This window comes from Sinocyclocheilus rhinocerous, unplaced genomic scaffold (assembly GCF_001515625.1).
Source record: "Sinocyclocheilus rhinocerous isolate Xijiao unplaced genomic scaffold, SAMN03320098_v1.1 scaffold697, whole genome shotgun sequence".
Classification (NCBI taxonomy): Eukaryota; Metazoa; Chordata; class Actinopteri; order Cypriniformes; family Cyprinidae; genus Sinocyclocheilus; species Sinocyclocheilus rhinocerous.
The window spans coordinates 683,033-708,003 of NW_015664033.1; the positions used below are offsets into that span (position 1 = coordinate 683,033).

At 40.7% G+C, this 24,971-nt stretch overlaps 1 protein-coding gene across 12 annotated transcripts in view; it reads right to left on the reverse strand.

The window, feature by feature from the left end:
- LOC107729449 (potassium voltage-gated channel subfamily C member 1-like) overlaps positions 1-24,971 on the reverse strand; it is a 63,118-nt gene that overhangs the window by 11,214 nt on the left and 26,933 nt on the right. For 7 of the 12 annotated variants that reach the window (XR_001638578.1, XR_001638579.1, XM_016539949.1 and 4 more), the window contains exons 2-3: positions 17,912-18,896; positions 11,328-11,534 (exon numbers count right to left, since the gene is read on the reverse strand). Coding sequence is in view for 10 of the 12 variants with exons in the window: in XM_016539949.1 (XP_016395435.1) it covers positions 11,328-11,534; positions 17,912-18,896 (1,192 nt within the window). In the remaining 2 variants the exon portion in view is untranslated. Of the gene's footprint in view, positions 1-5,463; positions 5,726-9,810; positions 9,977-11,053; positions 11,090-11,327; positions 11,535-17,911; positions 18,897-24,971 lie in introns of those variants that run through there. The other 5 variants (XM_016539948.1, XM_016539945.1, XM_016539942.1 and 2 more) reach the window with 5 other exon arrangements.

Sequence of the window (24,971 nt, forward strand, 5' to 3'; positions counted from 1 at the left end):
TAAAGAAAGTCCATCTTTTTCAGTTGCATCACAAAGGTCAAGTGTGGAAAATCTGAGTTTTCGGAGAAGACGTCAATGGTTTTTACTAGTGGGAAATTAATATTTAATGTAATTACATTATGATGTGAATTACAGCATTATATTCTATAATGCAGCTAAGTTTCAATAGTGTGTCTGAGTTCATACACAGTATATTTGATCTGTGAATCTGTCCGGGTTAATATTTGCAATATCCACCAGAGGATATTTGTTCTTCCTTTAAACACAAACACTGGTAGTCACATACATACAAGTTACATCACATCTGCATGTATGATTTAGACACAGAATAACACATAGACACAGCACAACACGACACAACAGTACACAGAACACGAAACGACAGTACACAAACATTGCACAAAAAATTATCACTAAGAGACTAATTAAAGGAGGGCAGGAATATGTGATGGATGTAATGACTGCGGTGAGAAGAGAGGGAATAGTTTACATTCAGAAATTAGCACCTGCATATACAGTACAAGGATGGACAGAAATATAAACTTATGACATTTAACATGGTGCAAAATAAACAATTAATTCCAATGTGCACATAGAGAAGTTCCCAGTAAGGGTGTTGTACATGTCACTGTTGATTGCAAAACAGTAGGTGGAATTACATTAATAATAAATAATAAACTATTTCATAAAAAAGTGAAAAGAAAAAAGTAGTTTATGCAGCTAGAAACAACAGAAAGAAATATAAGTGTACAGATGTTGACATTTCATCTAAGACAGTAGAGGACAGAGTGAAACAACAAACGTTGAAATAATATTCACAGAAGATTCAGATCATGTATGATTATAGTGTCATACATGCAGTTCACCGCCACTGATGGTGGACAAGACACGCTCATTCATACACAACACATCCAGTTTGATTTGAAAGACAATAAAAACGTGGTTTCTTAAATATATACTTCAACCATTCACTAACCTTGGATAAAAACCTTGCACTGAGAATAAACTGGTCTCGATTCACCAGAAAATGGAACATAAATTACCAAAAATCTTATAAACTATATTTTAGTTTCTTTACTTGAACCAGTCAGGTTCAGGCTTCAGTCATACTGAAGTTAAATGCAGTGGATATGCAGATCTCTGCATTTATGTGCATTACTTGATGGATAATTTAACATCACTTGAATAATTAATTATTTTTAATACAATTAATAATAAATACTGCTGAGACAATGATTGAATCCAGCAGTCTGGTCCACCAAAAACTAAATAAGGCAGAACTTCACTATATGATTAAGAAGAGGTATTAAAAAGATTTTTATATATATATATATATATATGAGTCTATATGAGAGATGTGTAGTAAAAAAGAAAAACCCCTCATCATCAGGTGAGGTCATGACAGGCCCCTCCCCCTCGCTCTCTGTGACCTGAACAGAATGAAAGCATTGACCCCTTTGGAAGCATTATCGGCCAGGCCAGCAACCTCTCAGCCATATCTCGCCACTCAATTTTTACTGCACTGCAGTCAAATTCTCACACCGATGCAACCTGGAACTCTTGACAGTTGGCTGCAACGTTTGTGGGAACTGCTGAATGACTAGAAAATAGCATGAAAGAGCAATTGCAATCAACAGTTGTGCCAATTTGGTTGTTGGGAATCATTCTGGACTGCCATTTTGTGGACAATATTAACTCATTTATAATATAGTCTCTCTCTCTATATATATACTGTATATAGGATATATATATATTCCTATCCTATATTTGAAACTGGTTAGATATGAAAGAAATATTAAACACTGTTGACAGGACAGAAATACAAAGCTCATCTGAAATGAGTACCGTTTGCGTACACTGATCAAATTCCATGTACAAAGTTGCTGGCGCCCTCTCGTGTTTAGTATGAACTCAAAAATTTGACCATGAGAAAATGACAATGAAAGCAACCCTATTCAAAGTGAAAATTTATGATCCAAGGCATCAGATAAAGATCAATTAAAAAAAACGTTCATATTAATGAAAGAAAGAAATATTTGAAAACCCAGAGAAATGACCAACTACAACTGCTAAATTGAAGTCGGTGGATAATTTTAAAATCGATAAATCATTTATAGAGACCAACATGTGGAATTAAATTTACAAAACTAAAAAAGGAGCCAATATAAATATAGTATTTAATGTAGTGTTGCCAATGCAAAAGAAAAAAAAAATCTTTAGTGTTTTACCCTCATAATTTTCCCACGTCAATTAGGGCATAAATTTGCATTAACACCCACACATTTGGTGTGTTGGCATTAAGGTCTTCCTCGATTGCAAAGGTAGTAAGGTTTAAAAGATTAGAGAGAGAGAGAGAGAGAGAGAGAGAGAGAGAGTGCAGTTAAGGTCCAATGGCAACTTTAAAAATGATTTGAAAAGGACATAAGGCACTGTTTATACACACAGTGATACATGATATGGTGAAATTGATAATGAATTGCTCTATCTCATCAAGAGCCCTAGAGAGAGAACCCTCGGGTTCTCCGGTTACAGCAAAGATTCAGAAGTGAGGTTAAATGGGAGTACAGGGGAAAATCAATCAGTCTGCAGAGGGAGAGAAATGGGAGGGAGAGAAAGAGAGAGAGAAAGAGAGAGAGAAAGAGGGGTGTGACTGCAGCCCTGCAGTGCAGTATTATTTCTACACTTTAAGACAATGGCTAGAGAGGAAGATGACCACAATGCCCTCAGTCAGTGTGCTGTGGCCAGCATCCAGACTGCAGCTCTTACACATTTAGCCTCACCACTAGAGTCTGTCAATGGCAGGGCCCAAGGGTATGTGTCAAAGCTCTCAGCGTACTCAAAATATAAAATACAAAAACAGCAGCACATCAAAAGAGCACTTTAGACTGAATAAATGATTGATAAAAGGGGGCAAAAGAAGAAACAAAAACAACAGGGGCACAACAGCAATAAAATAACCATAATAATCACCTAAGTGCATCTTGGGAGTAAGTGGGCGTCTGAACATTAAGGTTGTAACGTCAACCAATTTGCCAGGTTTTAGAAGACCAAATGTCATTTTATAGCCTGAACCATCTTTAACCCCTTCATTTTATATTTCATCATGTTTCGCTTAGTCCCAGAATGCTCTCTTCCACTGTTTCCTTGGCAACAGTGGGCAGGAAGGAGTGAGAGGGCAGAAGGTAGAAACAGAAAGAGGCAGAAGTTCGAGTGGGGAGAAGAAAGAAGAATACATGCTGTGGTGATTGGGGAGGAGAGCGAGGGAGTGGAATATAAAGGCACAGTTCACCCATAAATTGAAGTTCTGTCATTATTTACTCACACTCCTATGACTTTTTTCTTTAAATCACCATAATATTTTAGCAAAATGTCCAAGCTGCTCTTGACTACAGTTGATTTTCAGTTCCTGACTTAAAGCTATCCTATAACTGCGTCCCAAATGACACACTATACACTATGCACTTATACACTATGCATGAGTCTGATAGCCCCTCCCCCTTCGCTACATATTTAAAGCTGTGACAGTTGAGTGCATGAAGTGTTCAACATTCCACACTTTGTTTTTTTCCGGCTATTTAAGTGCATTTAAAGTGCACTTTTTCTTTTTGGAATTTTCAGTGTGAACACTACTCACACTGTTTATACTACAAAAACTTTATAGAATAGTGCATAAGTACGCGATTTGGGACGCACCTAATGCCTCAATTGTCTTGAAATATAGAACATTAAGTTTGGAATACACCACACGACTTTGTCGCAGATCTTACAGTCTGGACAAGTCAACGCTAGTTGCCAATAATTAGAATCAGTCTGCAGATTTTGGTGACAGATTTCACAGAAAATAATGTAGTGTATGATGGGCACAATTTTTTTAGCTTCACACTATTATTCTGTCCAGTCGGAGGATATTAAACATGTTTGATATTTAGAGCGAATTTTAGAACACATATTGTTTACCCATATTGTACCGACAGATGCAGACCAACGACAACAGACAACCGATCTTCTCAGACATTAAAAGACCAGACAAACAACGATTCAACATGTTCAATCCGTGATAACAAGCACCGACCAATGGCAACAGCCGCCGACAGGGTTAACTCACTGATCCGACAAAACCAAACAAACATGTAGTGTAGTGTATTCCAGCCTTTAGTCATTTGGATCACTTTTATATTTTTTATAATTTTGCCTTTTTGTCCTTATTTTAATCTTGACAACCTATTCACAAATTGTATGGAAGACAGCAGCTTAGACATTCTGATAAACATCTTCTTTTGTGTTCTACCGTAGAAATTAAGTCATACGGGTTTGGATTGAAATAACAGTGAGTAATGAATTGTCATTTTGGGGTGAACTATTTTAAAACATCAATACCAGCAGACCACACTGAAAAGCAATAGCACAAATATAAACAAACAAAACCCTCAGACATGTGTTCATACGACACATAAACATATACACAGATACAGGTCAATATTATGGAATATATAAAGAAAAAATGAGAAACGTCCAAAAGAAAAACTTTTGACCTTTCCTGACCCGTGCTCTTTTGCATTCATCAACATAATTGTGTAAAAGTATAATTGAAGAGGCACTGTGACCACAGTAAAACACTCTGTGGGCACAAAGGAAGCCAGAGAGAGTGAGAAAGAAAAAAGGTAAAAGAGAGAAAGAAGAAAGCAAAAATAGTTCCACATTTACCCCTGATTTGAGTCTTGCTGCATGAAAACTTTGCAGTGTTGATTTGTAACAATTGCATCACAGCCCTTAAAGTGTCCGGTTACCATGGCAACAGCCCAGGTATTACAGCCCTACAAGAACTTACCTGTGTCTGTGGTTATCAGTATATGTGTTTGCTGAGCTTTTTAGTTTTTCATGTGCCTCTTTCAAATCTATCAGACACGTTTGTTTCTGCTCACCTGATGTTTAGTGCATTTGTGAGGCAGATTTGTGTCCCTGATCAGTAGACTACAGGACTGTAGCACACATCCTAACAGCGTCCGAGCTCAATGTTTCAGCACAGCCCTATCGAGCATTTGTTATCTACTCATGGCTAGAATACTGGAGTTGACTGTTTCCGGTCCATATAATGAAGGTTTTTCATCTGCTGGCTGTGATGAAACACTGGTCAGTGGACCCCTGAGTGAAGGGCAGTTCCAGGAGAGAGAAGAAACCAGCTATATTCGAAAAATAAACAGAAAAGGCAAATAAAACACAGCCCTTCTCAGTGACCGTTCACCAAAACTCCTAAAGCATTAAAGGCATTCCTCTTTAGACCTCTTTCTGGTAGTAAATATAGTGTTGGATGGCAATTATACAGCCCTGCAAAGGCAAAACACAATATCTATACAGCAACAATGGAACTGGGGAAGACGGCTTCACTGATTTGATACTCTGAGTTTAAACATAGTTGAGCCAAACCTGTTTGTTACAGGAGAACTCAAAGTCTAAGAGATGCAGGATTTTGGTCATGATGTAATGTGTAGTTGCTGTGTTTTGCCTTTGAACGGCAGAACAGTGAGCACTGAAACTCTTTACAAAGACCTGAGGGGCACTCTACTGAGGTGAAAGGTCACCGCTAGGGAGGAGAAGGAGGAGGAAGAAGTCACAGCAACACTGAATGGATTACAGTGCACACACACACGACAACACACGAACAGGGGAAGACAGTGTAACAGTGTAGCAACAAGAGCTGACATACAAACGCATGACACGACACAACCTGAGGAAGGAGATAACACAACAACAGCTCGTCAGACAAGCGCACCTCAAAAACTCACATCAGAAAATACAACATCCCCAAACACACACACACACACAAACACACGCACAAATTAAAATTAACACTTTTTCATTTCATCAAATGTGTGGAAATAATACAACATCCCCCAAACACACAAACACAAATTAAGCAGGAATCACACAAATAACCTTCTGTCACGCAAGAATTAGAATATTCAACACATTTTTATTTCATCATGTGTGTGGGTGTGTGAATGTGAGTGTGTGTTGAACTATACTGGCCTGAGGGTTAAAAGTGCAACGTTAACTTGTGTACAATCCTTAATGTCTGGTGCTCAGTTCAGTCAAGAGAAAAGAGCGTGAAAGATGTATAAATAGGAGGGGTGGGGGGTTAGAAATTGAGGCAAATACAATTAGAATGACAAAAGTTTACTTTTGAGGGTAAAGAGAGAAAGAGAGTGAGAAAGATAGAGATGAGGGAGCTAGTGCTATAATGACATCACTAATATACTGTAACAGTCTTTGAGATATATGTAGATATATAGTGGAGGTTTCAAAGCTAGTCTAAGCAAAAACTCTCATTTGAGCCAGAGAGAAAGAGGAGACACTGATTCTAGTCTGCTGTGAATCAGGGTCAGAAATGAAGGCTCAGGACAAAAATTCCAACAAAAGTTACAGAAATGCCCCATGGTGAATTACTAAATTTTCTAAAATGTACTATGTTTCATAATAATGTACTCAACGTTGGGAAGGTTACTTTGGAAATGTAATAGGTTACAGATGTTACCCTATTTAAAATGTAATATGCAGTGTAAATATTTCAATTACTTTATTAAAGTAATGCAACTGATTACATTTGATTTCTTTTTGATTACTTTTCTAAATTTCTAATGAATGCTTTCAACTGATAATCATTTTCAAACATTTAAAGCAGACAGGGTTAACCTTACAGTAGCACTCGACACTGATTACTGTCAGACTTTCAAAAGACTTTCCTTCATCACTCGAATTAAGATTATAATAATTACATTTTAAAGCACAGCCATCACAAAATCAGACTTTAGCACTCTTTTTACTTTGATGTCATTCTGAGGTTAAATACAGATTTAAAATCATAACAAAATATAGTTTAATCGCTATGATACTGTTTTTGAAATCAAACCAGCTATGAAACACTGGTATCTAACAATGCCGAAAAAAGTTAATCTTGAAAAATAAAGCATATACATAAACCCAAATAGGAAATAAAACAGTTATCGAATAAGCATGCATCCTATTCTGTGTCCTAAACTCCTGAAACATTAGTGTTTCATATTTTAGAGCAGTCGGTGCAATTTGGGAAAGGAATTAATTAAATCTGTATGTGTGTAAAAAATATTCAGATGCAACCCCCTTTGTAATCTGTAACATTTTCATAAGTAACTGTAATTTAATTACACATTTTTTTCTCAGTAACAGTTTAGTTAGTAACAACTCTGATTACAGTTACACTTACTTTGTCATTAAATTATGTAATTCCATTACATGTAACTCCCCAACACTGATTGTGTTCTATGGTTAAGATGTCTTATGGACTACCCATTACTTAATTTATTTTAGATTTGATATAATTTAGAATTATAGAACTTGATGTTGCATGTTTTATTAGGTTAGAAATAATATTAAAGGCTAGAATAAATTAATTCAGGACAAATTGAAAAAAACAAACAAAAAAATGCCCATTAATACAAAAGTGACACTGTCATGACTGATCTTACTGTGTGAATTTAGTCTATGCAGATATTAAATACTTAAGTTATATCAGTGTGTAAATTGTCAAACACAGAGACAGAACATATAGAACACATCATCCCCTCTGACTCAAAGGCATATTGTTCCTCTTACTGATAAGTCATGTATTTCTTAGAGACATTAACCTCTATAAAAGCTCAGTTTAGTATTGTGTACTTTAGTCCCGAGTGTGGCTTAGTTATGTTTGCGTTTCATATCCATGGTTGCTCTAATGTATGAACGTGCTAAATATATTCTTTGTAAAAATTATTTTTATCCTGTTGAAATATGTGCATTAAAAAAATATTTCCCTTTGAAATAGCACTGTACTGTATGGATATAATTAAATATTAAGCTCTATTCATTCAACTAATTTCTACACTGCATCACTGGTTGCTTTTTTGAGTGTTACCTCTGATTCATTATGGTTTGATCCACGAAGAGGCAGAATTGGCATTGAGGTCCTGCTGTAGCAGTGGCCCTTCCGGCTTGAACCACTCCTCTGCTGGGGGGGAGACTGGGTTGGCGCCTGCAGCTTCTAGTGTTTTTGTGGGTGGGGGGTTGTAGGATTTGGTTGTGTAGAGGGGTGTATTTGGAGTATGTGGAGGTTGGTGGAAAGGTGCAGGAGTAGGAAGGTATAGTATAGAAAGAAAGGCAGAAGATGTCAATCATGCCGTTGCAAAAAAAAGAGCAGATTCAAGAGGATGTGATGCAAAGTGCAGAAGATAAGGAGAAAAGGGGCAAGATGAGGGGATGGATGGAGGGAAAGAGACATGGGCAGAGACAAGCCAGGATGGGAGGCCAGGAAGAGAAAGAGAATGAAGTAAAAATCAATGAATGAGAGCAAGAAAGAGCAAAGGCAAGCCTGATAGATAGACAGATACAGTAGATATATAGATAGATAGACAGGTAGATCAAACAGACAGACAGATAGACAAATAAAGAGAAAGAGAACGAGAGAGAGAGAGAGAGAGAGAGAGATACAACTAGACAGAGAGACAGACAGGTAGCTGGTTTTGTGTTATTCATAATTGAGTCAGGAATTTTCATTTATTTCCTGAATCTGAATTTAGGTAGAAAACAGGAATCAGAATTGCAATTTGCATTTAAATGTAAGGAAGAAGAGTTAACTAATTAAAATATTTTATAAGCCTTGGAATTTCATAAAAAATATGTAATAAATTAAGCAAGATGGAAAAACAGAATGCATTATCTGTATTAAACTCCTCTTCCTGTCATTTCTGAGGTTAAATACAGATTTAAAATCATAACAAAATATAGTTTAATCGCTATGATACTGTTTTTGAAATCAAACCAGCTATGAAACACTGGTATCTAACAATGCCGAAAAAAGTTAATCTTGAAAAATAAAGCATATACATAAACCCAAATAGGAAATAAAAGAGTTATTAAATAAGCATGTGTCCTGTTCTGTGTCCTAAACTCCTGAAACATTGGTGTCTCATATTTTAGAGCAGTCGGTGCAATTTGGGAAAGGAATTAATTAAATCTGTATGTGTGTAAAAAATATTCAGATGCAACCCCCTTTGTAATCTGTAACATTTTCATAAGTAACTGTAATTTAATTACACATTTTTTTCTCAGTAACAGTTTAGTTAGTAACAACTCTGATTACAGTTACACTTACTTTGTCATTAAATTATGTAATTCCATTACATGTAACTCCCCAACACTGATTGTGTTCTATGGTTAAGATGTCTTATGGACTACCCATTACTTAATTTATTTTAGATTTGATATAATTTAGAATTATAGAACTTGATGTTGCATGTTTTATTAGGTTAGAAATAATATTAAAGGCTAGAATAAATTAATTCAGGACAAATTGAAAAAAACAAACAAAAAAATGCCCATTAATACAAAAGTGACACTGTCATGACTGATCTTACTGTGTGAATTTAGTCTATGCAGATATTAAATACTTAAGTTATATCAGTGTGTAAATTGTCAAACACAGAGACAGAACATATAGAACACATCATCCCCTCTGACTCAAAGGCATATTGTTCCTCTTACTGATAAGTCATGTATTTCTTAGAGACATTAACCTCTATAAAAGCTCAGTTTAGTATTGTGTACTTTAGTCCCGAGTGTGGCTTAGTTATGTTTGCGTTTCATATCCATGGTTGCTCTAATGTATGAACGTGCTAAATATATTCTTTGTAAAAATTATTTTTATCCTGTTGAAATATGTGCATTAAAAAAATATTTCCCTTTGAAATAGCACTGTACTGTATGGATATAATTAAATATTAAGCTCTATTCATTCAACTAATTTCTACACTGCATCACTGGTTGCTTTTTTGAGTGTTACCTCTGATTCATTATGGTTTGATCCACGAAGAGGCAGAATTGGCATTGAGGTCCTGCTGTAGCAGTGGCCCTTCCGGCTTGAACCACTCCTCTGCTGGGGGGGAGACTGGGTTGGCGCCTGCAGCTTCTAGTGTTTTTGTGGGTGGGGGGTTGTAGGATTTGGTTGTGTAGAGGGGTGTATTTGGAGTATGTGGAGGTTGGTGGAAAGGTGCAGGAGTAGGAAGGTATAGTATAGAAAGAAAGGCAGAAGATGTCAATCATGCCGTTGCAAAAAAAAGAGCAGATTCAAGAGGATGTGATGCAAAGTGCAGAAGATAAGGAGAAAAGGGGCAAGATGAGGGGATGGATGGAGGGAAAGAGACATGGGCAGAGACAAGCCAGGATGGGAGGCCAGGAAGAGAAAGAGAATGAAGTAAAAATCAATGAATGAGAGCAAGAAAGAGCAAAGGCAAGCCTGATAGATAGACAGATACAGTAGATATATAGATAGACAGACAGGTAGATCAAACAGACAGACAGATAGACAAATAAAGAGAAAGAGAACGAGAGAGAGAGAGAGAGAGAGAGAGATACAACTAGACAGAGAGACAGACAGGTAGCTGGTTTTGTGTTATTCATAATTGAGTCAGGAATTTTCATTTATTTCCTGAATCTGAATTTAGGTAGAAAACAGGAATCAGAATTGCAATTTGCATTTAAATGTAAGGAAGAAGAGTTAACTAATTAAAATATTTTAGAAGCCTTGGAATTTCATAAAAAATATGTAATAAATTAAGCAAGATGGAAAAACAGAATGCATTATCTGTATTAAACTCCTCTTCCTGTCATTCCAATTTGAATTCCAGTTTAACTTCCTCTGAGATGTGGCCAATAAAATTCAAACTCTTAAATTGAAAGAAAGCCAATTCTTTTTATTCAGAATTTTGCACAACCCAGACTGATAGACAGATATATCGACAGACAGACAGGTAGATGGATAGACAGAAAGACAGCATTTGAAGAGCTTGTTGGCCAGACGCAGTGAATTTGTTTGATATATCTGTTAATAATTTAACTTGCGCTAGGATTATTTTCTCTCAAAAGTCCTGATTTTATCAAAGATTAAACACATTTAACAAAGATATGAATTGAATTACTATTGCGTGTGTGGTAAGAGCTTTGCTAATGATGAGCGGCCTTCAGAATGATTGATGTGGTGAATTATGAGGAGAAATGCATAAGGGGAAGGCGGGGAGCTATGCTGTTAGTATGGATGCGGGAGAGTCTGTTTTAATGCGTATACCTCTGATGTACTTTGTGAAGTGCATGTATATTTGTGTATAAAATATATATATATATTGCTACGATGTATGTGGTCTTTGCCCTAATATGCAATAATAAGCATTTGAACATACAACTTACCTTTCCTGAGCTTGCTCTGTGTGATGTACACTGAAAGTATGAGTATAATAACGTGTTTGTTTGTGGGTGCCGCATACCTTTCCTGACATTGCTGTCTGTGGTGCGGAACTCTCCGGTACTGAGAAGGAAGCAGGCCCTATCGTGGGGGTAACGTTCACGCCCCGCGCATGTCCCCAGCCCACCGGTGGCCGGACTCCTGTCATCTGGCCCGTGCACCTGATCTATGGTGGGACAGTCCTCATTAGCCAGAGCTGCGTTTGCAGCATCTCCATTCTGTTTGGAGTCTGAAAGAAAGAAAGAAAGAAAGTAAGTTACTATTTGTGGTACTGTGTGCATGTGATATTAGAGACAAAAAAGTCAGGGATGAAATGGGATGAATAAAAAGGAGCAAAAATAGATGCGCTACAAAAAGAGCAGCATCACTTGATTAAAATGGTGCAGTGGAACTCAGAACATCGCATACACAAACACACACAACATACACAACATGAATGAGTGTCTGAAAGAGTGAGATGTGCACACACACTCAAACAAAGAAGCTGCAGGGGCACTTGTTCTTATAGCTTCCGACACAGCTGTCAAATCTAATCTGACGTGAGCTACCGCTCAACAATTTACAGAAATAAGCCAGGGGCAAAGCCTGCTAAAGACATGGAGAGAGATGGAAAGAAAAAGGAGGATGGGGAGGCGAGGGAGAATATGACAGAGACCCGTTATGCAGTTGGACCTCATTGGAAGAAATTAAAAACATTTATCAGTGAAAACGTCTCGGTTACGTATGGTAACCCTCGTTCCCTGAAGGAGGGAACGGAGACGTCACGTCCCGTCGCCACAGCTCCTGTACCACCGCTGAGCGGCCGGGTCACCGGCTCAGCTCCTCAGCGAAAACCTGAATATGCGCTGCATCTGCTGCCTACTTATACTCACGCTGTGATCAGCGGCAGCTGGATGCAATAATCGCATGCCAATGTGCATTGGCTCGTTTAGTTTACACTCGAAGTAGATTGGTCTCTCTAAGCGAGATCCCAATTCGTCAGTCATCCGACGTGACGTCGAGAGTGACCGACTGAAAGGGAACGTCTCGGTTACGTATGGTAACCCTCGTTCCCTGAAGGAGGGAACGGAGACGTCACGTCCCGTCGCCACAGCTCCTGTACCACCGCTGAGCGGCCGGGTCACCGGCTCAGCTCCTCAGCGAAAACCTGAATATGCGCTGCATCTGCTGCCTACTTATACTCACGCTGTGATCAGCGGCAGCTGGATGCAATAATCGCATGCCAATGTGCATTGGCTCGTTTAGTTTACACTCGAAGTAGATTGGTCTCTCTAAGCGAGATCCCAATTCGTCAGTCATCCGACGTGACGTCGAGAGTGACCGACTGAAAGGGAACGTCTCGGTTACGTATGGTAACCCTCGTTCCCTGAAGGAGGGAACGGAGACGTCACGTCCCGTCGCCACAGCTCCTGTACCACCGCTGAGCGGCCGGGTCACCGGCTCAGCTCCTCAGCGAAAACCTGAATATGCGCTGCATCTGCTGCCTACTTATACTCACGCTGTGATCAGCGGCAGCTGGATGCAATAATCGCATGCCAATGTGCATTGGCTCGTTTAGTTTACACTCGAAGTAGATTGGTCTCTCTAAGCGAGATCCCAATTCGTCAGTCATCCGACGTGACGTCGAGAGTGACCGACTGAAAGGGAACGTCTCGGTTACGTATGGTAACCCTCGTTCCCTGAAGGAGGGAACGGAGACGTCACGTCCCGTCGCCACAGCTCCTGTACCACCGCTGAGCGGCCGGGTCACCGGCTCAGCTCCTCAGCGAAAACCTGAATATGCGCTGCATCTGCTGCCTACTTATACTCACGCTGTGATCAGCGGCAGCTGGATGCAATAATCGCATGCCAATGTGCATTGGCTCGTTTAGTTTACACTCGAAGTAGATTGGTCTCTCTAAGCGAGATCCCAATTCGTCAGTCATCCGACGTGACGTCGAGAGTGACCGACTGAAAGGGAACGTCTCGGTTACGTATGGTAACCCTCGTTCCCTGAAGGAGGGAACGGAGACGTCACGTCCCGTCGCCACAGCTCCTGTACCACCGCTGAGCGGCCGGGTCACCGGCTCAGCTCCTCAGCGAAAACCTGAATATGCGCTGCATCTGCTGCCTACTTATACTCACGCTGTGATCAGCGGCAGCTGGATGCAATAATCGCATGCCAATGTGCATTGGCTCGTTTAGTTTACACTCGAAGTAGATTGGTCTCTCTAAGCGAGATCCCAATTCGTCAGTCATCCGACGTGACGTCGAGAGTGACCGACTGAAAGGGAACGTCTCGGTTACGTATGGTAACCCTCGTTCCCTGAAGGAGGGAACGGAGACGTCACGTCCCGTCGCCACAGCTCCTGTACCACCGCTGAGCGGCCGGGTCACCGGCTCAGCTCCTCAGCGAAAACCTGAATATGCGCTGCATCTGCTGCCTACTTATACTCACGCTGTGATCAGCGGCAGCTGGATGCAATAATCGCATGCCAATGTGCATTGGCTCGTTTAGTTTACACTCGAAGTAGATTGGTCTCTCTAAGCGAGATCCCAATTCGTCAGTCATCCGACGTGACGTCGAGAGTGACCGACTGAAAGGGAACGTCTCGGTTACGTATGGTAACCCTCGTTCCCTGAAGGAGGGAACGGAGACGTCACGTCCCGTCGCCACAGCTCCTGTACCACCGCTGAGCGGCCGGGTCACCGGCTCAGCTCCTCAGCGAAAACCTGAATATGCGCTGCATCTGCTGCCTACTTATACTCACGCTGTGATCAGCGGCAGCTGGATGCAATAATCGCATGCCAATGTGCATTGGCTCGTTTAGTTTACACTCGAAGTAGATTGGTCTCTCTAAGCGAGATCCCAATTCGTCAGTCATCCGACGTGACGTCGAGAGTGACCGACTGAAAGGGAACGTCTCGGTTACGTATGGTAACCCTCGTTCCCTGAAGGAGGGAACGGAGACGTCACGTCCCGTCGCCACAGCTCCTGTACCACCGCTGAGCGGCCGGGTCACCGGCTCAGCTCCTCAGCGAAAACCTGAATATGCGCTGCATCTGCTGCCTACTTATACTCACGCTGTGATCAGCGGCAGCTGGATGCAATAATCGCATGCCAATGTGCATTGGCTCGTTTAGTTTACACTCGAAGTAGATTGGTCTCTCTAAGCGAGATCCCAATTCGTCAGTCATCCGACGTGACGTCGAGAGTGACCGACTGAAAGGGAACGTCTCGGTTACGTATGGTAACCCTCGTTCCCTGAAGGAGGGAACGGAGACGTCACGTCCCGTCGCCACAGCTCCTGTACCACCGCTGAGCGGCCGGGTCACCGGCTCAGCTCCTCAGCGAAAACCTGAATATGCGCTGCATCTGCTGCCTACTTATACTCACGCTGTGATCAGCGGCAGCTGGATGCAATAATCGCATGCCAATGTGCATTGGCTCGTTTAGTTTACACTCGAAGTAGATTGGTCTCTCTAAGCGAGATCCCAATTCGTCAGTCATCCGACGTGACGTCGAGAGTGACCGACTGAAAGGGAACGTCTCGGTTACGTATGGTAACCCTCGTTCCCTGAAGGAGGGAACGGAGACGTCACGTCCCGTCGCCACAGCTCCTGTACCACCGCTGAGCGGCCGGGTCACCGGCTCAGCTCCTCAGCGAAAACCTGAATATGCGCTGCATCTGCTGCCTACTTATACTCACGCTGTGATCAGCGGCAGCTGGATGCAATAATCGCATGCCAATGTGCATTGGCTCGTTTAGTTTACACTCGAAGTAGATTGGTCTCTCTAAGCGAGATCCCAATTCGTCAGTCATCCGACGTGACGTCGAGAGTGACCGACTGAAAGGGAACGTCTCGGTTACGTATGGTAACCCTCGTTCCCTGAAGGAGGGAACGGAGACGTCACGTCCCGTCGCCACAGCTCCTGTACCACCGCTGAGCGGCCGGGTCACCGGCTCAGCTCCTCAGCGAAAACCTGAATATGCGCTGCATCTGCTGCCTACTTATACTCACGCTGTGATCAGCGGCAGCTGGATGCAATAATCGCATGCCAATGTGCATTGGCTCGTTTAGTTTACACTCGAAGTAGATTGGTCTCTCTAAGCGAGATCCCAATTCGTCAGTCATCCGACGTGACGTCGAGAGTGACCGACTGAAAGGGAACGTCTCGGTTACGTATGGTAACCCTCGTTCCCTGAAGGAGGGAACGGAGACGTCACGTCCCGTCGCCACAGCTCCTGTACCACCGCTGAGCGGCCGGGTCACCGGCTCAGCTCCTCAGCGAAAACCTGAATATGCGCTGCATCTGCTGCCTACTTATACTCACGCTGTGATCAGCGGCAGCTGGATGCAATAATCGCATGCCAATGTGCATTGGCTCGTTTAGTTTACACTCGAAGTAGATTGGTCTCTCTAAGCGAGATCCCAATTCGTCGGTCATCCGACGTGACGTCGAGAGTGACCGACTGAAAGGGAATGCATATGACCGTGAAATCTGTTAAGATGAAAACGTTCACAGTTGAATGGTGACAAAGGGTGATGAATGGATGACATAAAAGTCTATAGCAAAGGTCATGACATAAGGTTCACTACACCAGATATAACTCACTTTCCTGACAGCCATTAAATGACAACCATTGAAGAGATTATAAAAATACTTATAATACAATAAAATAAAAAACATTTATTCACCCTAGTTTCTTTAAAAATCCACATGGATTTATTTTATCCGTGGAAAACTAAAGGAGAAATCTAGAGCAATGTTCAAGCTGCTCTTTTCATACAACAGAAGTAAATGGAAACCATGGCTGGATTTTGAGTAAATAATGAGTACATTTCTGCCTGTGCCTCACATAAAGCTATTGTATTGACCCCATTCAATTTGACTGTATGAAATGGAGCAGCTCAGACAAAACATCTCCTTGTGTTTTCCACTGACAAAATGTAACCATATGGGTTTGTAATTTTGGGTAAACCTTCAGCATAAAATCAGTTACAGAATCAGAGCACCTCTCACGCAAGCCAAAAAACCCCCACCACACTCACACATGGGGACGGGTGACAAACAGATGACTTTGTTATATGTTTCATACTTTTAGTTTTACACTACTTAATAAAACTTCATTAACAGTACACATGATGGATATGATGCCAGTACTGTAGGTGTCAAGGGCATGTGGGAATGGTTTGAAGCTACAGGAGGTCACATGTGCTAAAGCGTTTCCTCACAGCAAGCGTCTCAGGATGCTCATGCTCCCTTTCATTTCCTTGGGAACTTCCAGCTGTGAGAACTCCATGGAAGAGCAAAACAAAGAGGAGGAGCCGAGAACTATAGCTGTCACCCACTTAAGAGGCTGCTTGTTCCAAAAATGTTACTTTCTAAGATAAACGATCTAAAGTCATCCTATTTATAAGGATGCACTCTCATCTGTCATAATCTGTATCTTTGGTGTTGAAATCATCTAAATATCGGCAGATATGTGGCAGTAAGCAGAGTGCTGGTGATTTGAAACCTTTTGCTTATATTATAGATCAAATATAGCATATGCTAATCTGAGAGGCCGTGACTAATCTGGCTCATCTTAATCTTAGTATGGGGTGTGTATATCTGTGTTCTGCTCAGTAATGACAGACGGAGCTCTCTCGGCTGCATGAACTCACTGGCTCAACCTGACTGACACCTTCACATGCAAAAACAGTGAAAAAAGATGATCTTAAAGTTCTTAGATCTTGTTGTACTGTTAAACATCCTTACATCAAGAAAAACTTTACTTGAGAAGCAAAATATTTTTACTGGATATATAAAAATATACTGATTAGGAAAATGTGTTGCTGCAGTGAGTGTGCAAATAAACTGCACACACAAATAGTACTGTAAGCGCTATGTCAATCATCTACCAAAAGCTGTTTGCTAGTTTCAGGGTCATTTTCCCTTCTCTTCTGATTGGGTGGGATGTTTTCTGGTAGTCTAAGAAACTAATTGGAACGCATGAAGCGTAATCCTGCTATGATTTTAATAACATTCCTGTTCTCTGTCTAACTCGGCCGTGACAGCATAGTTTTGCATATTACTACGCTCAAATACTTGTGTGTGTATGTGTGTAGACATTACACAAGATTATATAAAAGATCCAATTTAGGTGATGACAGCTCATTATAAAGAGCTGTAAGTGATGACCACAGGCATTTGAACTTTCTTGATGGGTGAGATGGAGCTAGTTGACAACACACACAAAAATACACACACTTGAAGTGTTGTGCGTCAATAGCATTTTTTGTTCATAATATAATCATACACCTAATCCTTTAAGGTGCGGTCACATTAGTGAAATTTAAGCAACATTTTTCAGGCAAAATTATCGCTTGTGAATAGTGAGGCAATGTAGAAAGTACAGCTCACACAGTAGTCACTTTCAATCTGTGTGATAAATTCAACTTTTTCGCCCTCATGCAAAACTCCCAATCATGAGGTCACAATTTCACCCGCTAAATTTCACAGAGCAACTGTAAATGTGATCGCACCTTTATTGTTGGGAATTTAACCTATTAGTGCAAAGAAACGTCATGCACACAAACACGTAAACACATGGGTACACTCACACACACACACACACACACCTGCTCTGTTAATCTCTATGATTTCCTCCTGTGCAAGAGGACAGTCTCCTGCCATGCTTCCAGAGACCACCATACTGCCCAGCACATTACCCATGATCCTGTGCGGCGAGGCAGTGGCCATGGCCAGGGCGTCTGGCTTGCAGTAGTTGGGCGATCCAGGCTGCGGCGCCCGTGGGATGTGCTTGTTCTTCTTCTTGGGCAGCTTCTGCTTGGCCATGGCCAGAGAGTAGTACATGCCGAAGTTGTTTACAATGACGGGCACAGGCATGGCGATGGTCAGCACGCCCGCCAGGGCGCACAGGGCACCCACTAACATACCAGACCATGTCTCTGGATACATGTCTCCATAGCCCAGTGTGGTCATGGTGACCACTGCCCACCAGAAACCGATGGGGATGTTTTTGAAGGTGGTGTGGGCGCTTGCCGTGGGGTCGGCCGGGTCGGCGCCAATACGCTCGGCGTAGTAGATCATGGTGGCAAAGATGAGCACCCCCAGAGCGAGGAAGATGATGAGGAGCAAGAATTCATTGGTGCTGGCACGGAGCGTGTGACCCAGCACTCTCAGCCCCACGAAATGGCGCGTGAGCTTGAAGATTCGCAGGATTCGGACGAATCGCACCACGCGCAAAAAGCCCAGCACGTCTTTTGCCGCTTTAGCGGAGAGGCCGCTCAGCGCCACCTCCAGGTAAAAGGGCAGGATGGCTACAAAGTCGATGATGTTCAGCGAGCTCTTGAAGAACTCGGCCTTGTCCGGGCAGAAGATGACACGGGCGAACACCTCGATGGTGAACCAGATGACGCATACGCCCTCCACGTAGGTCAGCCAGTTGTCAGTCACTACCTCAAACACAACCTCCTCCCGCGTGACGTTCCCCACCGTCACGTTCTCTGTCTTATTGTAGATGGTGTTGAAGGCCTCGTGTGTCTCCAAGCAAAATGTTGAGATGGAGATGAGGATGAACAGGAGCGAGCCGAACGCCACATACTGGAAACAGAGAGAGGAAGACACAGAGAGAGACAGAAAGACACAAAGAGAGATGAGAAGATGAGCACATTAATATTATACAGTGAAATCAGTGAGATCACTATTGGAATAAAGAACTGGTACAGTGCTTAAAGCTGAAGTGTGTCATTTCTGTGGCAGAACTGCAAAAATAACGACAGTCTGATCTAAAACATCATCAACATCATGACTTTTTTCTCCTCTGCAAACTGCTGTTCTACTGTAGATAAGGAGTCTTCAACAGGGGCTCTGATAAATATTGTTTGATAGTAAACCAAAGTTGTGTCCCAAATGACACAATATACACTATGTATTTTTTGAAGGTTATTTTCTCGTCCAGTGTCTGCTAACCATTCCCCTTCCGCTAAGGAAAGCTGCGACAGTAAAGCGCATGAAACCATTCCACACTGTTTTTTTTTCAGTTAGGTGTTTGAAGTGCACGTTTTCTTGCCGAATTTTCAGTGTGAACACACTACTCACACTATTATCAAATGGCACAGAAGAGCGCATAAGTACATACATTCATTGGGACCTTACTTTTTGTACACCAAATGAACATGATCCAAGCTAAAGCTAACCTTGAGAAGCTGAAATTCAAGTAAACATTTCATTCTTCCTGTCACATTAAAATATACTATGTAAAATTTAAGTGTAACAATAATAGTTATTTTAATGGCTTTACAATTTAAGTATGTGAATGTATCAATATAATATAACACGTGTTATTATAGACCAGGCTTAAACGGCGATGCTCAATTTCAACAATATGTAACAGAGAGTCCATGCTTGGTCTCACAATACAACAAAAGGTCTTTGGCCTGAAAAAGATTGAAAACCCTTTTCTATATATAGATTTTCTAAATCAAATGGCATGCCAGCCTTCCCGTTCTGTGCTTAAAGCCATAAGCTGTTGGCATCAGGTACACAAGCGCATGGAAAGACCCTTGAAAATAAAATAGTCTACATGACAGAATAAGCACTTTAACATCCAGAGGCTGCTGTGATGCAGTTTGGACCACTGCAGATGTCCTTCGCAATCAGAAGGAGGTGTACTACAGATAGAGGGCGCCAAATACTACAACAAAACTGCAAAAGTGCTCTAAGAATAGTGGGAACAGTGTGAATGCAGCAGTCTCATTGACATGCTGCACTGAGGAAACACCACAGGGGAAGAAGATGGGGAAAAGCAGACTTTGTGAGTCAGACAAGGAGAATGGATGATGGAGGCAGAAAAAAATGAGAAGAGATGGTACGTATACAAAGACCTGTAATGGAAGGGGATAAAGGGAGAGAAAAAAGAAATGTTTATTTAGAAGCATAAGGAAATGGAAGGGGGAGAAAAGAGGAAGGAAGGGCTGGTGAATTATAGCAGTGTGCGCTGTGCGTGGCCACCATTCTGAAAACAGAGATGTCATGTTGGCTCTCCTGCAGATAGATGTGCATTGATTGGCTAGTACACGTCTCTTGTTAAAGCCCACATCCTCTTCTCCTATCACCTGCAATCAATATAATCTGTTTATCTCAGTCCACCTCAGTGCCAGCATCCATACTATACTATTTTTTTTTACGTAGCCCGACATTACAGCCATTTATTTGGAAGTGTGTGTGTGTGTGTGTGTGTGAGAGAGAGAGAAACACTGCTGCTGCTGCCATTCCCCTCTGCAGTGCTCACATTATTCTCCCCACTCCCCGCTCCTCATTTCTCCCCCTCCTCTCTGTCAGTCCACACTTGCCCCTCCTCCCTTTACTGGGGTAAACCATTCCTTTTGCAGAGGAATATCTGTCCACCTTCTTTTCTGGCTCCTCTGCACTGACAGTCCACCTACCCTGTTATCATTTTTTTCTGTGGCTTTTCTGCAAGTTGCCCAGATGTCCCACACATTTCATAATGACATGTCAGACATTTACACTACAAAAATAATTTTCATGATCGGTATTTTCTAAATGCATTTACATGAGAAGCAAGTTTAACTTACTCCACCTTTTTTGAGTAAATATCACTACATTTTGTTAGATTTATGCTTAAAATAAGAAAAAAACTTGCTAACAGGGTTAGAAATATATAAAAAGATCTATTCTCTTAAAAGAAGACTATCTTCATTCCTATTTTATTTGTTAAAGTTTCAATGAAACAGATGTATAGACAGATTTTTTTTCCTCTGTATTGTGACGTACATCTGAGTAAAATCAATAATGGGAAAAGAAAAAAAATTAGGGAGGGGACTTGGTTTCATCAATTGTTGATTGGATTTTGAGCTGTGGCTGTTGTGCTCAAATGAATTAAATATGATATTTTGATGAAACATTACGAAGTCAAAAAAAAAAAAAAATACATAGGTGATTTGTTCACAATAAGATCTATGATATGCATTTACAAAAGAGATGAACGAAACAGGTGAATTTTCATTTCATGTCGACGACTTTATAAATTTATCTTATTGGTAAATTTATCTTATTTTAAAGATGTGTGTATTTGAAAATTCGACAAATATACTAATTATGAAAAATATTTTTTCAGTCTAGATGCACAGACAAACCACTTTCAGTACCCATAAAAACAATAACACATGAAGAAAACAGACACAGACACAAACACAGCTACTTAACCATTTGAATTAAGACACCTAAAAAAAACAGTTTTAAGGACATCTCTCAAATAGCTGCAGTCAGGTCAGTCCTCCCATGACGAACGAGGAGCAGTCAAATGAAGGACTGAGGCATCCTGGGAGAATTAACTAATTCCCCAACCCGATTAGCATGAACTAATTTAACAAACCCATCTTGTCGTGCCCTCAAAATCCTGATGAGCGACCCGTTTGTGTGTCAAGCAGACACACTACCATGCACGCTGTCACCAGTACTCCACACGTCCTGCTCCAGATACAATCTCTCAACCCTCTGATCACAACTGGGATGTATTGATGGTAAAAATAAGATCTCATTCTAATTTGACAAGAAATCAGTTTTCTGTAATATTCTGGAGAAAATATTGGAGCAGAGCAAAGTACATCACACCATGGACAAGATCAATGAATGAATTTAACTATTTTTATATATAATTTAACACTTTTTGAATGCAAACAATTTCTGACACAAATGTTTCCATATATATATATATATATATATATATATATATACACACACACATATACACACACACACACACACACACACACACATATATATATATATATATGGAAACATTTGTGTCAGAAATTGTTGGCATTCAAAAAGAGATAAATTGATTAATTGATCTTCATTTTGCCTACATCTGAATACAGTATCTGACAGTTTTCAAGCCAACTGGTAGTCGCGACTCATTTGCATAAAGTTAAAATACTCTCAACTTTGGCAGACACTCAACACACTCACATCACCAAAGTTCACTGTCGCTCAAGTGACTAATACTGGCCAACTCTTCGCAAATGAATAACTTTCCGATCGCTTTCACACTGCAGAGCACTGTATGAGCGAACAGCCCTTTATTCTTGAAGGACACAAAACCTCAGCGCTTATGCAAGAACAGAATTGAGTTTTTCTTGTATCACTGCAGTCTGGCTCCACAGTTGTGGAAGGAAGTCTAAGAGCATCACTGTTTAAAGATTTAGAGGATGAATAAGGACTCTAGCAGGAGAGACTCTCCTGGAATGAAGTAACTCTTCACCATAATGCCTTAATGCCACTCCTGGGAGTGTGGACACGCTCCTAATGGCTGTTTGCTGCCCACAGTTCTGCTCTTGTTCCTGTATTCCATTACAAGATACTCTAATGCTACGGACATGTTTGTACCCATCATGACCAGCTTTTTCTGTAAGAAAAGTTGAGTGAAATATTACCTCTTGAGACGGTGCCTGCTGATTCCATGCTGTCAAACTTTCTAAAAACATGCTGAAACATACCAGACAAAAAACTAAAGACAGGTGTGTGTGCATGCATCTAAATGTCCTAAAACCAGCCTCCCGTGTACAAGACAGAATATCAGAACCATAGGAGAATGAGAATGGATTTTACACATTGGAACGAGTGTACAGTATAAACATAACTTTCCCCAGCACACCAGTCAAGACGATCATCTAGGTTTAACATCGAATTTCACACTCTTCTGGGCCCTACATCTTTATATATGACTGTGTGTAAATGTTCACATTCTCTGAATGAAATTTATAGATGGAACAGAGTCATGCTAGAGTTCTGCAAAGACTTCAGATGACTGTCAAAAAATGAATGTGCTAGGTGCTGCCACCATGAACTATACGCTCACAACCTGAGTGTGTTCTGTTATATTTCACGGTGTGTGTGTGTTCACTGCTGTGTATGTGCACTTAGGATGGGTTAAATGCAGAGCACTAATTCCTAGTATGGGTAACCATACTTGGCCACATGTCACTTCACTTTCACTTTCACTTTTTTTTTTATATAATTCTCACACATAAAAAAACTGCATTGCATACAGAAAGCTATTAGGAGCTTTTACTGTATTTTTGTACATATATTATGTAATTATTATTCATTGTGAGATTATTTTCAGGACAATTAAGCATATTTCACTGATAAATTCTCATTACTATAATGCATCTGATATTGTCTTAATATTTTTTAAAGATTATTATTACTTCAATATTTTTTCCTTTTTTTTTTTTTACATAAAAAATAAATCACTTCTTTTAAGGCAGAAAAATGCTACCATATGTATAAATACTTTAAAATTACTATATTAATATTTTTTCATGTTACTGTTTACATTACAATGAGACTTGCATATTTACGAGACATCTTTACTTTTTTGTGCTATTCATATAGGAGCACGTTCAACACAACAAGACCAAGTGAAAGCCCACACTCCATTTAGGATTAACACAATCATCATCTTTCCCCAGAAAATTGCAGAAACTGTTCCAGAAAGCTCGGGAGAACCTTCACCATTACTTGGCTTGAGAACGGTCGAGTAAGTAAGTAAAGCGAGCTATTCCAAGAGGAGCATTTAAGTGTTGCTTTTCCCAGAGACACTGTGTCAGCTCTGTGGGACACGCCTGCTAGATTTCTGGAGGAATTGCCTGCAGAGCAAATACTAAAAAACATACTCTAGCAAATCAGAAGGCCTGATGAGATCAAAAAGCAATGCATCATGTCTTACAAAACAGCAATATTTTGTTGTATCGTGCAGAACACTGTACAGAACACAGAACTGGACATTCTTTGAAGCACGAAAGGTCAAAGCTTTGGTCTCAGATTCCTCTGAACACTGTTCTCACACCAGTGGTGTTTGCGTGTGCTGCATAGTGTCATTGAAACAGCTCACACTGAGTCAGTGCATTAATTCCTTCCAAAATCCCCCCAATAATATTCAAAACCTACACTAGTTATGTAATATAGGCTACATGTTGATTCTGACTGACGACAGCACTGGCAGCCACACTGAGTTTACTGCGTAAGTTAAAACCCTCCACAAGTTACTGTACCATCCCTTGTTACAGTGGAGTTCAAAGGTCCGAGACCTTCAATATGAATGTCACAAATTTGTACATTTGAGTAGTGACCTAGTAATAGGGGGCTACAGAAGCATAATACAGCTGCCAGTCATGTTTTATTTTCAGTTTAAACAGAACATGTTCTCACAAAAAAACTTAACTCAATTTAAACAACTTCTTTGTTGAAAAATCCAGCATATGCTGGTTAGGTATGTTTTGAAGCATGGCTGATGGTCATGTGCTGGTTTAAGCTGGTCATGTGCTGGTCCTAAGAAACTAGCTCCTGCTCAGGACCAGCTTAGGACCAGCATATGACCAGCTAAGGACCAGCTTAAACCAGCTCAAATCAGCAGCCATGCTTCTAAACATACCTAACCAGCATATGCTGGTTTTTTCAACAGGGTTAAAGGGATACTCCTAGGGATAATTTTGTCATTAATCACTTACCCCCATGTCGTTCCAAACCCGTAAAAGCTTCGTTCGTCTTCGGAACACAATTTAAGATATTTTGGATGAAAACCGGGAGGCTTGTGACTGTCCGATTGCCTGCCAAGTAAATTACACTGTCAAGGTCCAGAAAAGTATGAAA